General features: G+C 43.6%; 1 protein-coding gene across 1 annotated transcript; it reads left to right on the top strand.

The window, feature by feature from the left end:
• The first annotated feature begins 1,872 nt into the window (after positions 1-1,872).
• Positions 1,873-3,594, top strand: LOC115462131. The gene is given in 3 exon segments (XM_030192169.1): positions 1,873-3,283; positions 3,286-3,339; positions 3,342-3,594. Coding segments are annotated over 3 exon segments (1,551 nt in total). The 3' UTR covers positions 3,428-3,594.
• Positions 3,595-16,222: the final 12,628 nt, after the last annotated feature.

Genomic DNA, 16,222 nt, shown 5'->3' on the forward strand with positions numbered 1-16,222 from the left:
ACAGTTGTTTTTCTATATACATAATGACACAATTTCTAAAAGTCATTTACCAGATAAATGGGCTATTTGAAAACTGTCCGTCCTCCCTGTGAGTGAAATATGAGTTTGTCTGACTGTATCTGCTCTTTACACCCTCAGAAGCTGAGGCTCTTAGCAATGACTGAGCCTGCCTATTGCCTTTCACTCCCAACCTCCTCCAACTTTCTCCCAGAAAGCTCACTGAATCTCCACTGGACATAATTGCCAATCTCTTGAACTGCACCACTCATCATTCCTAGAATTTAGTACCATAACACATGGTTCAGTCTACACTACTTTCACCTCTATTTATATTTATTTGGATTTAGCTCACACCTTTTCAGTAGTAGCGCAAGGTGAGTTACATTCAGGTACACTGGATATTCTCTGTCCCAGGAGGGCTCACAATCTAAGTTTGTACCTGAGGCAATGGAGGGTTAAGTGACTTGCCCAAGATCACAAGGAGCAGCAGTGGGATTTGAACCGGCCATCTCTGGATTTCAAGACTGGTGCTTTAACCCACTAGGCTACTCCTCCACTCTTTGCAAGGAGAAACAGAGACCTAGTAATGTGTATAAAGCCACCTGTGCACGTCTTTCACACACATCCCCATTAGTTAATCCCCCCCTCATCTTCCCTCCAGCTGATGGCTTCTCACTTTACCTCACCCACCAATCCTTACTCTCACACTGCTCATATTTTGTGGTCCAGTTTCCTCTAACACTATCCTTGTTTTCAGATTCTCCTTGAGCTTGTTTTGCCCAAGTTCCTGATTTATCCCTCCCTCATGCACACATACAGTTATCTCTCTCTTCTAATTTCTTTCATCTTTGGTCCTCATTCATAATTGAGGATAGACTACCAGTGTTGATGTTAAATGCATCTTCATACTGGAATGACTTCTAGGTGTCTCTTTACCATACCAACTTTCTCTCTTTCTTAAATTGACTCATTTCTTAAGTTTATTCAGAATTTTACTACCCAGCCATCAGAAACGTCTAGGTAGCTTATATCTAAAGTAATAGTAGAAAAAACAACAATAGCAAAACAAGAGAAAAAAGGAGGAAGAAGGATTAGCTACAATGTGGATAGAAAGAGGGGGAAGGGAAAGCACATGAGGGGTACTGTGGTATAATGGCGCCTCACATAGGAAATCAGGTAGGGTAAGCTTTCAAAATAAGTGAGTTTTGAGGTCAGCCTCGAAAAGAGCAAGAGTGGACTGAAGCCTAAGGTGGAGGGAAAGTGTGTTCCACAGTTCTGGGCCTTATGTAGAGAAGATAAAGCATCTAATGGACTCGTGAGAAATTTAATGAAAGGAAGGAACAGAAAGTTTATTCTGCTGGAGGGAACGAAGGTTGCAGTTTGGACAGTAAGGAATAAGATACCAAAGGAGAAATGAGGAATGACCAGTGTTACGAATCTTATATACCAGAAGGAGGAGCTTGAACAAGGTGTGTTGAGAGACAGGCAGCCATGGGCATTTTCAAGGACGGTGTAACATGGTCATATTTTTTGTGGCCAGTAAGGAGCTTTACAGCTATGATTTGTATAAGTTGAAGGTAGGCTAAATATTTAACTCTAACCCCACAGTATAAAGAGTTGCAATAGTTGACTTAGAACTCAGCTCTTATCACTTGCCTATAAGCATTACAATTTAATCCAGTAAGTTCAAATAAATTGGTTTACTATATTTTCCTATATCCTTCTATATATATCATATGCAATTATAAAACCATATGCTTATCTGTATTTTACTGCTTTATATAATAACATTGTATTTTACTGTTTCTGCTCTTCATTTTACTAACATTAATCTGTATCTGTATAAAGGTATCTACAGAAAGTATAGTCAAGATGGCTGAATATTTCCTGAAGCAAAGTATTCATATAGAGAAAAACAAGAAAAATCCTTCAATTCATAAACTGCAGCTAGAAATAAAAAAGCTGGATGAAAAAGGCTCATGCCAGATATGCACCTTTGCAAATGCAAAACAAATATGCAGTGATAAGGTAATCATGGTTCTTGGAGCTACTGGGTCAGGCAAAACCACCCTCATCAATGGAATGATCAACTACATCCTGGGAGTGACATGGGAAGACAAGGTCCGATTCAAATTGATTGATGAACAAACCAACAGAAGCCAAGCAGAAAGCCAGACCTCCTCAATCATTGCTTATCAACTCATCCACCAAGAGGGCTTTCAGGTCCCATATAACCTAACCATTATAGATACTCCAGGATTTGGAGACACCAGGGGCATAGACCGAGATAGATTTCTTATGGAGGAGATCAGGAGATTCTTTTCCCTGCCTAATGGTATTGATCATATTGATGCCGTGTGTTTTGTAGTGCAGGCATCCCTAGCTCGTCTGACCTACACACAGAAATATATTTTTGACTCTATTCTCTCCATATTTGGAAATGACATTGCTGACAACATACTGATACTTGTTACTTTTGCAGATGGACAGAAACCCCCAGTGTTAGAAGCCATAATTGCTTCAGAGATTCCATGTTCCAAAGGCAAAACTGGCTCCCCAGTTCATTTCAAATTTAACAACTCTGCTTTGTTTGCTCACAATGCTACCAACAACCCTCACAGTGATGAAGAAAATGAGAACTTTGATGAAATGTTCTGGAAGATGGGGATAAAAAGCCTCAAGAATTTCTTTACAGCACTGGGGAAGCTGCAAACCAAGAGCCTATTGTTAACCAAGGAGGTCCTCCAAGAGCGTAAGCAATTGGAGACCCTAGTGGAGGGACTGCAGCCCCAAATCAGAGCTGGATTAACAACACAAGAAGAACTCCGAAACATAACTGCAGTTCTGAAGCAAAACAAAGATAAGATGAAAGCAAATGAAAATTTTGAGTATGAGACCTCCAAAACTGTGGAAAAAAAAGAAGACGTGACCAGTTTCATAACCAACTGTCATAAGTGTCACTACACCTGCCACTATCCTTGCGGAATTCCTAATGATGATGAGAAGTATAACTGTTGGGCCATGGATAGTTACAGGAACTGCCGAATTTGTCCCAATCATTGTATCTGGAATGTTCATTTCAATCAAAAATACAAGTGGATTTATGAAACACAAGTTGTAAAGGGAACTTACCAAGATCTGAAAAACAATTATGAGAGTGCTTATGGTGAGGTCATGACAGCTGAGCAGATGTTGGAGCAGCTTGAAACAGAAATCTACGGAGTTGAAGAAAAGGTGTATGAGCTCATAAATATGTTATCAAAGTGTCTTCAGCGCCTGGAAGAATTGCCCTGCGACCAAACCCACTTTCCACTCCAGAGTACATTGATCTTCTTATACATCTGAGAAAGAAGAGGCCAAACCAGGATACCAGGCACGGATCCAGTCACTAATGGCAGTAAGGGAGAGGGGCTGTAATAATATGTAATATTGCAAACAAAAAGATAGACTTGCCTTCAGATATGGATAACATGAAGAGGGTTACCCACGCAAAGCGAAGTAAAGTATTACTTATCTTGATAATTTCAGAAGCTGGATTAGTTCGTAATAAGGTTTTCTATAAAAGCAGTGCTCTCCGCAGGATCTTTTGAATGGGCACACCTGACCGCCCAGCTAATTTAATACCTGGTTACTCCTTCATACCACCTGACTAGCAAAATATTCTGGGGAGAACACTGAAAAGTTCTAGAAACTTATTTTATGATAGAGCAGGGGTTAGCGTAAGCTATTACATTTCAGAAAAAGAGTTACAAAAACTTTGACTTATTTTGATATGATATATGATCCCAAACAGTGGTATTATATGGGAGAGGGGTGGAGGTACCCCTCTAAATGCTTCAGGTGCTCTTGCTGAATTTGCTTCCCAAACCGCTCATATGACCCTCTTCCCTCCTACCTAGGCTCTAAATTCTCTCTATCCTGTTGAATCTTTTGCATGTTATGATACTTTCTATAAAACAAACATAAGTTATTGAAAGATGCTGCTGTATTTCAGCATTTGCGAACAAATAGATCACTCTGTTCTACTGTATATATAATTCAGGTCAGTTCTGCTTCTGTCCATTCCTCAGTGAGAGTAAGGGACGGATAGACTATTGCATTAAGCGTGGGATTTGTTAGATTATTTGCACTTATATATGGCTTTTAAAAATATATTTAGTCCTTATTTCTAGTCTGCCTAACTAGAGGGGGGGGGGGAGTTATAATCAAACATACAAAATTTCAAAACATAAAACAGTACATTAATAAACAAAACATCTGTTCCTTGCTTTATAAGAAATCTGTCAATTCAGCAGAAAGATATATAAACCTGTGAGAATAAATATATTTTCAACTGCTTCTTGAACTTAATAAAATCAGTAGTATATTCACTGGTGATTTATTCCATAACAGAGGACCAATAATTGAACAGACTGTTTCTTCACCAACTGAATAGTGCAACTTAGTCAAAGACGGCATAACAAGTTATCTCGTGCCCAATGATTGTGAAGAACAATTTAGCTAATGAATCTGCAACACTTTCATACAAAAAGGAGCCTGACCAGCCAAAGTTTTGAACACAAGTATTAAAAGCTTGAATCTAATCCCATACTGGAAGGAAGCCAATATAACTGCTGTATGAATTTAGAAATTTGTGCTTGCATATTTAATTTTGAATCCAACGAAACCCCAAGACTGTAAATCACCTTGGGGTCCTTTTACTAAGGTGCGCCAAAAAGTGACCTGCGCTGGTGTAGACACATGTATTGGACGTGCGCAGGTCCATTTTTCAGCACACCTGCAAAAAAGATCTTTTTTGGCCGAAAATGGATGTGCGGCAAAATAAAAATTGGCATGCCTCCATTTTGGGCCTAAGACCTTACTGCCACCCACTGATTTAGCGGTAAGGTCTCACATGTTAATCGGGCAGTAATCGTCAGCGTGTGTACACTCACCCGGTTAGCACCAAATGGTAGAAAATAAAAAATTTTCTGTGCACGTATCGGACGCATGTAAAAAATGGAATTACCACCCGGGGCTCATGGTAGCCGGGAGGTCGTTCCAAATTGACGTGCATTGGACACGTCTAGATGCCTACGCGCCTTAGTAAAAGGGTCTCCTTGGGTTTTGGATTTAGGTAGGACCAATGTTATTACTGGGTATGTAGTTTGGGTGGGTTTTGGTCCTCTCCATCCCTTAGTAAGAGTAGAGGATGGATGGGCTTTTGGGAATAAGGGTTGCATTTTGTTAGATGTTTTTATGCTGATGAATTTAAGATGTTTTTTTTTTTTCGCTCTTTCAGGTTGAGAAAGTAGTATATAAAAGTAAACATTATGTTATGTGTATCACAACTACAGCTTTGCTATCTGTAGCTTCCGCATTTTATTTCTGTATGTGCTCATGAAAATAAAGGTAAGAGAAAACAAGTAATTCAAGGTGATACTTTTTATTTGATTAACTTGATGCATTTCCCGACTACCTTTGAGGAGTTCCACTCCTTTCCTCAGGTTTCAAACAGGATAAGTAAAAGGAAACTGCCAAAAAATAGAAGTGAAACTTAAAATACATTATAATAGTAGAGGGAAGAGGAGTGGGGGATTTGATGTGTATGATGACAAGAAGGCAATACAGAGGCAGTACTTTTATTTATTATTTGTTACATTTGTACCCCACACTTCCCACTCATGGCAGGCTCAATGTGGCTTACATGGGGCAATGGAGGGTTAAGTGACTTGCCCAGAGTCACAAGGAGCTGCCTGTGCCTGAAGTGGGAATCGAACTCAGTTCCTCAGTTCCCCAGGACCAAAGTCCACCACCCTGGTAGTGAGTTTTAAAAAACCTTTTTAATGTGAGTTCTAAAATGTTTCATCATTTTAACTTCAAATATTTTGCATTTCTGAATTGCCTGATTTACATTTTAATATCCTGTTCACTGATGCAGTGGTCTGGTCCCCAAGAAAGTTTCCACTAAGATATGTTATTGTGGATTCCCCGGTGGTGAGGTTGTAAAAGAGATATAATGAAATAGATCACAGTGAATGGGCTCCCTTGCCAAACTCTCACTACTTAAGGAATTTACAGAGAAGGCTGAGGAAACAGTGGATTATGAATGTTATATTTTGTGTAGTTTAGGTTGTCAAAGAGCTTCCTCAGATGTTTTAAGTTTTAAGAGTAATGAAGCAATTGCAAGCTAGAACTCTTAAAATAGTTTACTACACAACAGTTTGCTACAAGTTTAAAATTAATTAATAAATACAGTTAAAAACAACAATACTTGTCAATAAATATGTTAAAAACCAATTTAAACAACAGCTGTTTTAAAAAATGAATAAAGTGCCCAGGTGTTAAATTGCACCAACCAGTGTAAAGTTCAATTTCACAATTGAATGTAAAGGTGGTATTCAAAACAGAATGTTCTTTTTTTGTTATGTTCAACAATTTTTATTGATGGAAATCATGAAACTCACAAACAACTTGGAAAATACAAGCAGAATGGACATGAGGACTCCTAATTCAACATTGCAAACCACAAATTCAACTTTCAGTTTAACCCCAAATATCACACCCTCCCCCAGCTTCCCCTCCCCCACTGTAGATACACTCAGAAAATTAATACTCCGGACAGAATGTTACCCACCCATCTACAGAGAATAAAGACATATCAGCCCCACTAAATTCCCCCCACACTCCCCCCTAAGCGTAACATCAAGCCCATGTGCATGACTCTAAAAAGCCTGTGGACCTCAATTACTTCCTAATAATGTAAACCTCCCTACCCAAAATTGAAGCTGAGTATAATATAGCAGGGGGTTCAATAATTGCAAGTAGGGGGTTCCAAGTTAGCAAAAAATTCTTCCTACATCGGAGAGTCCCCTTCACCTCTGTGGCCTCCCAAGTGACCAGAAGGTGTACCTGGTTCCTCCAGTGCCAAAACGCCGGCGGCTCCAGTTATGTCCAATACTGTAAGATAACTTTCCGGGCCACCAGGCACAACTTCCAACACAAGAGAATAGCAGGTCTTGGCAAGGGCCGGAAGGCTCTGGGTATATCAAGCAGGAATTATTCTATCGATCCTCGTATGACTAGATCAAACAAACGTAACAAAAATCTCCTAACCTGTTCCCAAATTTTCCGAATTTTGGGACATGCCCAAAAAGCATGGAAGAATGTATGACGGGGATGGCCACACAGAGCAAGCAGACCCCCCAGAGACCCCCACATGAGCTAATTGAGATTTAGGCTTGTATGCCCGAAGTATCACTCTATACCCACATTCTCTAAGTTTCGCATCTGTGGTGAAATCAGAAAGACCCTTAGTGTGGCAACGACATCCCAACCCTCCAGCGAGGCCCCAGAATCTAGCGCCCATCTATTCCTCAAATAGGAAAATGTTTTACAGGGGTCCCGCTTAACGAAAGCCTTATGAAGCCCCGAAACTGAAAGACCCTGATCCGACACTTCCAAGAAGAAGTCCCGGACCTGGGATCCCACCTTATCCCCAAGAGCGACTTATCCAGGGTAGATACATAATGTTTGAGTTGTGTACGCAAACTGATCTCTCCAAGTGGATCCCACCTGACCTTGCAAACTCTTGAAGGTGAGCAAATCTCCCCCCCCCCCCCCCCCCGACACATTTCTAGTAGGAAAGATCCCCTTCTGTTCTCATGTTACAAATGTATGGTTGTCCAACCCCGGTCTAAAAGCCCATTCCCCCGGATAGAGAGTTGATCAGTTGTATATAGCGTTCCCCCCCAATTTCCTTACTAAAGCCCTCCACACCTCCCGTAAAGGACCTAGCAACACACTGTCTCTGAGATAGGATGGAGTCTGGGCTATTGTGCAGTGCAACAGGGAGGATAAATTGTGCGGGCATAATATGCGCTTTCCAACTCTATCAGAGTATGATTTGTGTCTGCCCAAACCAGTCTCCCAAATGCTGTAATAAACACGCTTGATTGTAATGTTTGAAACTGGGGATCCCAATCCAGCTTATTTTCGAAAGAGAAAAACGCCTATAGTGCAACCTAAATTCGGGAGATAGACGTTTGTTCTCGCAAAGGCGCCCAAATCGGTATAATCGAAAGCCGATTTTGGGTGTTTCCCAACTGCACTCCGTCGCGGAAACGAATAAAGTTACGGGGGCGTGTCGGAGGCGGAACTGGGGTGTGGTTATCAGCCGAGGAGAGACGGCGTCTTTAGCTGATAATCGAAAAAAAAAAGGCGTTTTTAATTACCGCGATTTTGGGGTCACTTTTTTGGACCCTTTTTTTTCACGAACAAGTCCCAAAAAAGTGCTCCAACTGCCCAGATACCACTGAGGGAATCGGGGATGACCTCCCTGACTCCCCCAGTGGTCACTAACACCCCCTCCCACCAAAAAAAACCCCACTTTAAAAACTTTTTTTCCAGCCTGTATACCAGCCTCAAATGCCGTACCCACCTCCATGACAGCAGAATGTGTTCGATCCTGTCACAGCCTTCCCTGGGTCAGATGTGGCTCTCGGGTGCACTACAGGGTCACATCAGCATTGCATTGTGCTGGGTGTAGGGATTGGGCTCCGTGATTTCATTAGCTTGTGTTACAGTCAGTGGCGTAGCCAGACTGCCAATTTTGGATGGGCCTGAACCCAAAGTGGGTGGGCACAAAATTTCTCTCTAACCCCCCCCCCCCCCCCCAGCAAAATTTAGTCCACTCAGATGCATTTGTCACACAGGGTAAAGTGCTTTTCAGTGCATCAGATTTCAGACAATTTATTTAATAGCCTAATCCTTTTCAGTGAGCTTTCAGAGGCCAAAACCTCCTGCCTCAGGTCAGTATAATGCTGTTACGGTATCCTCGCCTGACCTAAGGAAGGAAGTATTGGTCTCTGAAACTTCATTAACACAGGTACCATATTATTTTATCCTAAATTAAAAATAAAATTATTTTCTTTACCTTTCTAGTATGGCCATTTACTTTTTCTCATTGTGTTGCTCCCAGTCTCTAGATTCTGCTTTCCTTCGTTTTCGCTTAACTCTTCTGCCAGGGTTTCCTGGCCATTTGTCATTTTTCTCTCCTTTTTCTTTGCTTTCTTCAATATTTTTCTGCCTCTCTCTGTGTCCAGATTTAATTCATTCTTACTATCTATTCTTTAATTTCCTTCATCTACTTATGGCTTTTCATCTTTTTCTCACTCTTGTTCTCCCCATGCCCCTTCCTCTTATTCTCCAATCTTTCACTACTCCCCCTTTCCATGCAGCAGTTCTCCTCTTTCTCTCCCCATCCTTCCAATAGTCTCCCCTCTTTCTTTCTGCATCCTTCCATCCAGCGTCTTCCCTCTTTCTCTGCCATCCTTCTACCCATCTACCCTCTCTCCTGATCCTTCCATCTAATGTCTCTCTCCCTCCTTCTAACCAGTGTCTATCTCTCTACCCTTTTCTGTTCAGTGTCCCTTCTCTCTCCACATCCTTCCAGTCTCTCCCCTTTCTCTCTGCATCCTTCCATCCAGTGTCTCTCCCCCCATCCATCCGTTTTCCCCTCTTTCTCTGCCATCCTTCCATCTGTTTTCCCTCTTTTCTCTGCCATCCTTCCATCTTCTTCCATCTCTGTACCTCTATCTTCCTCCATGTTTAGTATCTCCTTTTCTCTGTGTCCCTATATTACTCTGTCCATCTTCTTCCCTCTCTTTGTCCCCAGTGCCAATATATCTCTACCCTCTCTGACCCTACCCCATCCAGCTTCTCTCCCTCTCACTCCCTCCTCTTTCCAGCATCTGGTTTGGTTGCTTGATTTCCTGCCTCCCTCCTTCAAGCTGTAGGTTTAATATTCCCTTTTCCTTCATCTCCTTGGTCTGGTATCTCTGTTTCCCTTCCCTCCCTCCTTGTGCTGTACCAGCAGTTCTCTCCCTTCCCTCCAGTTCTCCTCCCATGTCCAGCAGCTCTCTCCCTTCCACCCAGATCCCCTCCTCCTCTTCCTTCAGCAGTTCTCTCCCTTCCATCGTCCCCTCTTTCTCTTCCTCCCATGTCCAGCAGCTCTTTCCCTTCCCTCCAGTCCCTTCCTCCCTTGTTCAGCAGCTCTCCAACCCCTTCCTCCTCTCCCTCCCATGTCCAGCAGCTCTCTCCCTTCCATCCAGTCCCCTCCTCCTGTTCCTCCCATGTCCAGGAGCTCTCCCCCTTTCCTCCAGTCCCTTCTTCATCTTCCTAGCTTGTCCAGCAGCTCTCTCCCTTCCATCCAGCCCCTTCCTCCTCTCCCTCCCATGTCCAGCAGCTCTCTCCCTTCCATTCAGTCCCCTCCTCCCCTTCCTTCAGGGGCTCTCTCCCTTCCATCGTCCCCTCCTTCTCTTCCTCCCATGTCCAGCAGCTCTCTCCCTTCCATTCAGTCCCCTCCTCCCCTTCCTTCAGGGGCTCTCTCCCTTCCATCGTCCCTTCCTCCTCTTCCTCCCTTGTCCAGCAGCTCTCCAGCCCCTTCCTCCTCTCCCTCCCATGTCCAGCAGCTCTCTCCCTTCCATTCAGTCTCCTCCTCCTCTTCCTCCCATGTCCAGCAGCTCTCTCCCTTCCCTCCCTCTTCCAGAAGCTTTCCAACCCCTTCCTCCCATGTCCAGCAGCTCTCTCCCTTCTATCCTGATCCCCTCCTCCTTTTCCTCCCACCTCCAGCAGCTCTCTTCCTTCCCAGTTCCCTCTAATCCCCTTCCTCCTACAAGTCTGACTCTGTCCCTTCCCCCCTCCCCCCCAACCAACCACAAATCCAGCACTTACTGTTCCAGGCCCGCCATCCAAATCCTTCATCGCTGTCGCTGCCTTTTCTCCCGCGGCTTCCGGGAGGCAGCGATCAGCGTTACCTGTCAGTGCCTGCCCTGAAATTGTGCTTCTCTTCTCCCCAGGCTTCGCTTCGCCCCGCTCCTTTCTTCGCTCGTTGCGCTGCGCTGCTATTCAAACAGGCAGCTCCGCTCCTCTCTGCCGCGTCTATCCGGCCCTCTGATGCACTTCCTGTTTAGTAGGGCCGGATAGACGCGGCAGAGAGGAGCGGAGCTGCCTGTTTGAATAGCAGCGCAGCGCGACGAGCGAAGAAAGGAGCGGGGCGAAGCGAAGCCTGGGGAGAAGAGAAGCACAATTTCAGGGCAGGCACTGACAGGTAACGCTGATCGCTGCCTCCCGGAAGCCGCGGGAGAAAAGGCAGCGACAGCGATGAAGGATTTGGATGGGTGGGCCTGGAGGGAAAGTGGGTGGGCCTGGGCCCGTCCAGGCCCACCCGTGGCTACGCCCCTGGTTACAGTCTCACGATGTTGGTAGTTGGTAGGCTCTTCTCCCATGGTGCTTTTCCACCTGCCTACTGGGTCAGAGTGTGCCCTATTGTGTTTCCTGTTGTAGTCCATGCGGTAGTGGCTATTTTTGTAAGCCAGTTTTAGTTCCCTTTCCTGTGTTAGCCACGTAACAGAACTTAGTTCTTACCTTGAATGTGGCTGAAAGAGGGCATTGTACAGCATTCTGCCAGCTCGGACCTACTGCTAATCTCAGTACCAGGGAGACTCATTGCCAGTGGGGCACAACCTCTGATCTGCAGTTAACTGTGAGTAAAGGCGGTTATTCCAATAAAGGACGTTTTTGGAGAGATAAGTCTTCAGGTGTCAACTGGTGTGTCAATGTTATATAGCAGCAACCAGTACTAGAGGCCTGCGTGTATGCAGGTCCCTGGAACACTTTTAGTGGGTACCGCAGTGCACTTCAGCCAGGTGGACCCAGGCCCATCCCCCCCCCCACCTGCAACACTTGTGCTGGTAAAAGGGAGGCCTCCAAAACCCACTGTACCCACATGTAGGTGCCCCCTTCACCCCTAAGAGCTATGGTAGTGTTGTACATTTGTGGGTAGTGGGTTTTGGGAGAGGGGGGTTAGGAGCTCAGCACCCGTGGTAAGGGAGCTATGCATGTAGGAGCTTTTTCTGAAGTCCACCGCACTGACCTAGGGTGCCCAGTTGGTGTCCTGGCATATCAGGGGGGCGAGTGTACTACGAATCCTGGCCCCTCCCACGACCAAATGGCTCGGATTAGGATGTTTTTGAGCTGGGCGTTTTTAGTTTCCGTTATCGCTAAAAAAACAAACGCCCAGCTCAAAAACGTCCATTTTTTCAAAAATATGGTTAGGCCCGCCCCTTCACGGACCCGTTCTCGGAGATAAACGCCCATGGAGATAGGCGTTTCCGTTCGATTATGCCCCTCAATGCCTCCTTGTCTCCAATCACCTAGCATAGTGGTCATTCTCATTTTTGTTTTTGTACCCGCCAAACTAAAATTGTCAAAGAGCCTGTAAAAGCTCTTCAAATCCCTCTGTAATAATCTCAGAGGTTACACCTGGAGTACATACAACCATCTAGGAAACTGAACCATTTTCAGAAGGCTTACCCTACCTAACAGTGACAGAGGGAGATCTCTCAAACTTGCCAGTTTCTGCCTTGTATCTTCCTGAAGAGGCGCAACATTAAGGCGATGCAGCATCTCCACATTCATTGCCAATCGAATACCTAAATATTTGAATGAGTCTGTTGCCCATCGTAAAGGGAAATCCGGTCCCCAAGAAGCTTGCAGTTGTGGAGAGGATGGTAAGGCCTCCAATTTCTCTAAATTTAGGTGAAATCCTACAAAGTCACCATACTCCCGAAATGTGTCCAATAGCGCTGCAAGGGATTCCTTAGGGTTCGTGAGATGGACTAGGAGCTCATCAGCAAAAGGCACCACCTTAAAACAGTGGGAACCAATTTGAACCCCTTGGATGTCTGGATTCACCACAATGTCCCAAAGGAGAGGGTCTAACGACAACACAAAGAGCAAGGGAGAAAGGGGACAACCCTGCCTAGTGCTCCTGAGCACCGGAAAGGATGGAGAATCCAAACCATTGACCAACACCTTTGCCTGGAGCGTAGAGTATAGCACCTTAATGACCGAAACAAAACGGCCCGAAAAACCGTATGCTGGCACACATAAAGTCCCAGTGCACTCGGTCAAAGGCCTTCTCAGCATCAAAACTAATAAGGATCAACAGAAAATCCTTGTGGTGTCTATACTCCAAAGTGGTCAATATAGTCTGAAGATTCTTAGTTACTGAGCAGCCCCCAGCAAAGCCCACCTGTGCTTTGTGAAGTAGATTGGGCAAAACCTGAGCCAGACGATTTGTCATAAGTTTTCCCAATAATTGAGCTTCATAATTTAAAAGAGAAATTGGACGATAAGATTCTGGCAAAGAAGGGTCTCTGCTCAGCTTGGGCAAAACAATAATTTGTGCCATTGCAAGCGAATGCGGCAAGGATTCTGTGTTCATAATCGTGTTGAATATCTTAGTGAGAGGGGAAACCACCTCTGCACCCATAAGCTTGTAAAATTTCACCCTAAAGCCATCCTCCCCCGGGGCTTTAAGCAAGGGACTACAATTATCCAAACATTTCAATTTATCATAACTAGTACAGCAGAAATGCCTACTTAATAACATGACACCATGTACTTGTTCAATGACATACATATGTCACCCCCCCCCCCCAGTTCCCAACCATGTGCCGGTGTTTTTAGGCGCCAGTGAGGCGTTGGAGGACATGTTGTGAGTTCCCAACTGCCTTATGTCTATGAATATATTTGAACTACTAACTGTAAGTTATGCTAAGGTATTATATATTTTATGTATGGGGATGGGTAGAGTAGCTGTATAGGGATTGTAATGGTTAATCTGTTGTAGGAGTCCTACCCCTGATGACACTAAAGAAGCGAAACATAGGCTGTGTTGGGTGCGGGAACATAAGGATGCACCGATGATCTTGATTTTCTGAGGATATGCACATTTGTACCCAGACATCTTAGCATATCACCCTGCATTGGGAGGTGATATCCATTGTTACCCAGCCTCCAGCCTCTGATCAGTAAGATATACCTCAGCACATTTCCATTGAAAGGATACGTATACACCTTCTGTGTTGGAAGTATTGAAGTGATATTTTGGAAAAAGCAAAGGTAATTTCTCATAGAAGAGCTATAATGATTGGGAACTGAGGGGGTGACACATGTATGTCATTGAGCAAGTACATGGTGTTATGTTATTAAGTAGGCATTTCTGCTGTACTAGTTATGATAAATTGAAATGTTTGGATAATTGTGAGAGTTTTGATCTGCTTTACCTATATAACCCTGAGTGTTTTAGAGGTTTTGATACATAATAAAGTTTATTTTAATGTTGATAGTTGTTGGATAATATTTATGTTTATAAAGTGTTATAACTACAGCTATACTATACCCAGTGTCATAGTTTGTGCTAATGAATATGCATGAGAGAAATTTGTGTATAATATAGTAAAATGCAACTCTTTCTCATTAATATTCATCTCCATTGTACATATATTTGCCTCATGCATATTCATAGGGAGATCCTGAAAACCTAACCCATTGATAGCCCTCAAAGGCTGGGAGTGAAGACTAAGGGCTAGATGCACTAAACCTTAACGACCCTCTAACAACCCTTTAACGAAGGAAATTCCTAACCGTTGCATGCATTAAAGACCTTTTTCCTACGAAGCATGCAGCTAACGAAAACGGAATGCAAACGAGAAACTACCATTGAAATGTGGACAATTCGGAATGCACTAACCATACGGACGATTGCAATGAATCATTTACCGTCAGAAATTTTACGTGAGCTCAGACCTTTCGTTAAGGCCTGAGCTGTCATCTCCCCGCAGCTTAAAAATCCTGTCTCTCTCTCCTTCTCCCACAGCTTTGAAAATTAACACTCTCTGCTATCCCCTGAAGCCAATTTCCCAGTACTGTAAACAAGCTGCCCCTTCCCCCTCCCTTCTTGTTCCATCACAGTGAAAGAGGTCTTTTGTTACAAAAGGGGGTTTACGAGGGTCGTTCTTTTAAGAGTCATCTTCAACTGCACTCTCCTGCTAGATCAGAGAGCTTAAAGGCTTGCAGGTCCGGGACCTGCAAGCCTTTATGCTCTCTGATCTAGCAGGAGAGCTAGATCCGATCCCCCCCTTGCACGCCCCAGTCTGACGTAAGTAACCTACGTAGGTTTAATACGTTTGTAGCATGCTCAGAGCAGCCAGCATAACGCTTGGCTGTTCTGCGCATGCTTAAGGGGCAAATTAACGACGGGGATTACGAACGTATGATACATTGTACTTTTCAATACCGCACCGAACATTTCTGAGCTGTTTTTTTTGTGCATTCTTCGTTGTTTCAAATTCGTTAAGCACTTTTACGATTTAGATTTTTTAACGTTTGGTTGATGCATCTAGCCCTAAGAGGTTACCCATATCCCCTTATGACCATTGTGAATATTACAAAGCACCGACTCCACCATGCCATTTTCCTCACCCCTAAATCCTGTAACACAATGCAGAAGGAGTTGAACATAATTGAAGGGTAAATTTCCTTCCACCCATTTTCACATTATAAAATCCTATAGGTATTCTAGAACTCCTAATAATGAAAAATTGTTACATGCATTATAATCCATTTAGAGAATGGGACTTGATACACTGACTTTCTGTGGAGGGGGGACGGGGTTGCAATTACATTCAAAGCGGTTTACATAGTATATACAGGTACTAATTTGTACCTGGGTCAATGGAGGGTTAAGTGACTTGCCTCAAATCTTATCTACATACCCACACTGTTGGAGATAAAATTCGACCTCCCACAAACCGGAGTCCGGAACAACAAAGATAAATTCCCTCAGCCAATTCTTATCAGACTACTGCGATATACGCAAACTGTGGCTATAATGCAAGCAACTAAAGTACATACTCCAATTAAGTATGAAGGCCACAACATCTTGCTTATTCCTGATCTTATCAAAAACACAGCGTGAATAAGGAAATCATTCCTTGCATATAGGCCGCAGCTTAAAGAACTGAATGCCAGGTATTGTCTCTTTTACCCAGCAAGGCTATGTGTCACCATTAAAAATAAAACAAAGGATTTCACAGATCCAGAATTGCAGGCAAATTATTTTGAAAAACTTTTTCCTACTATTATTGACCGCACATAACTCATTAATAAGATTTCTGCACTTATACTGCATATGATTTTGAACATTCTTTGTTGCACATTACATGTGGAGTGGAGGAGTGGCCGGTTCAAATCCTACTGCTGTTCCTTGTGATCTTGGGCAAGTCACTTAACCCTCTATGGCCTCAGGTACAAACTTAGATTGTGAGCTCTCCTGGGACAGAGAAATATCCGGTGTACCTGAATGCAACTCACCTTGAGCTACTACAGAAAAAGG

This window comes from Microcaecilia unicolor, chromosome 2 (assembly GCF_901765095.1).
Source record: "Microcaecilia unicolor chromosome 2, aMicUni1.1, whole genome shotgun sequence".
Taxonomy (NCBI): domain Eukaryota; kingdom Metazoa; phylum Chordata; class Amphibia; order Gymnophiona; family Siphonopidae; genus Microcaecilia; species Microcaecilia unicolor.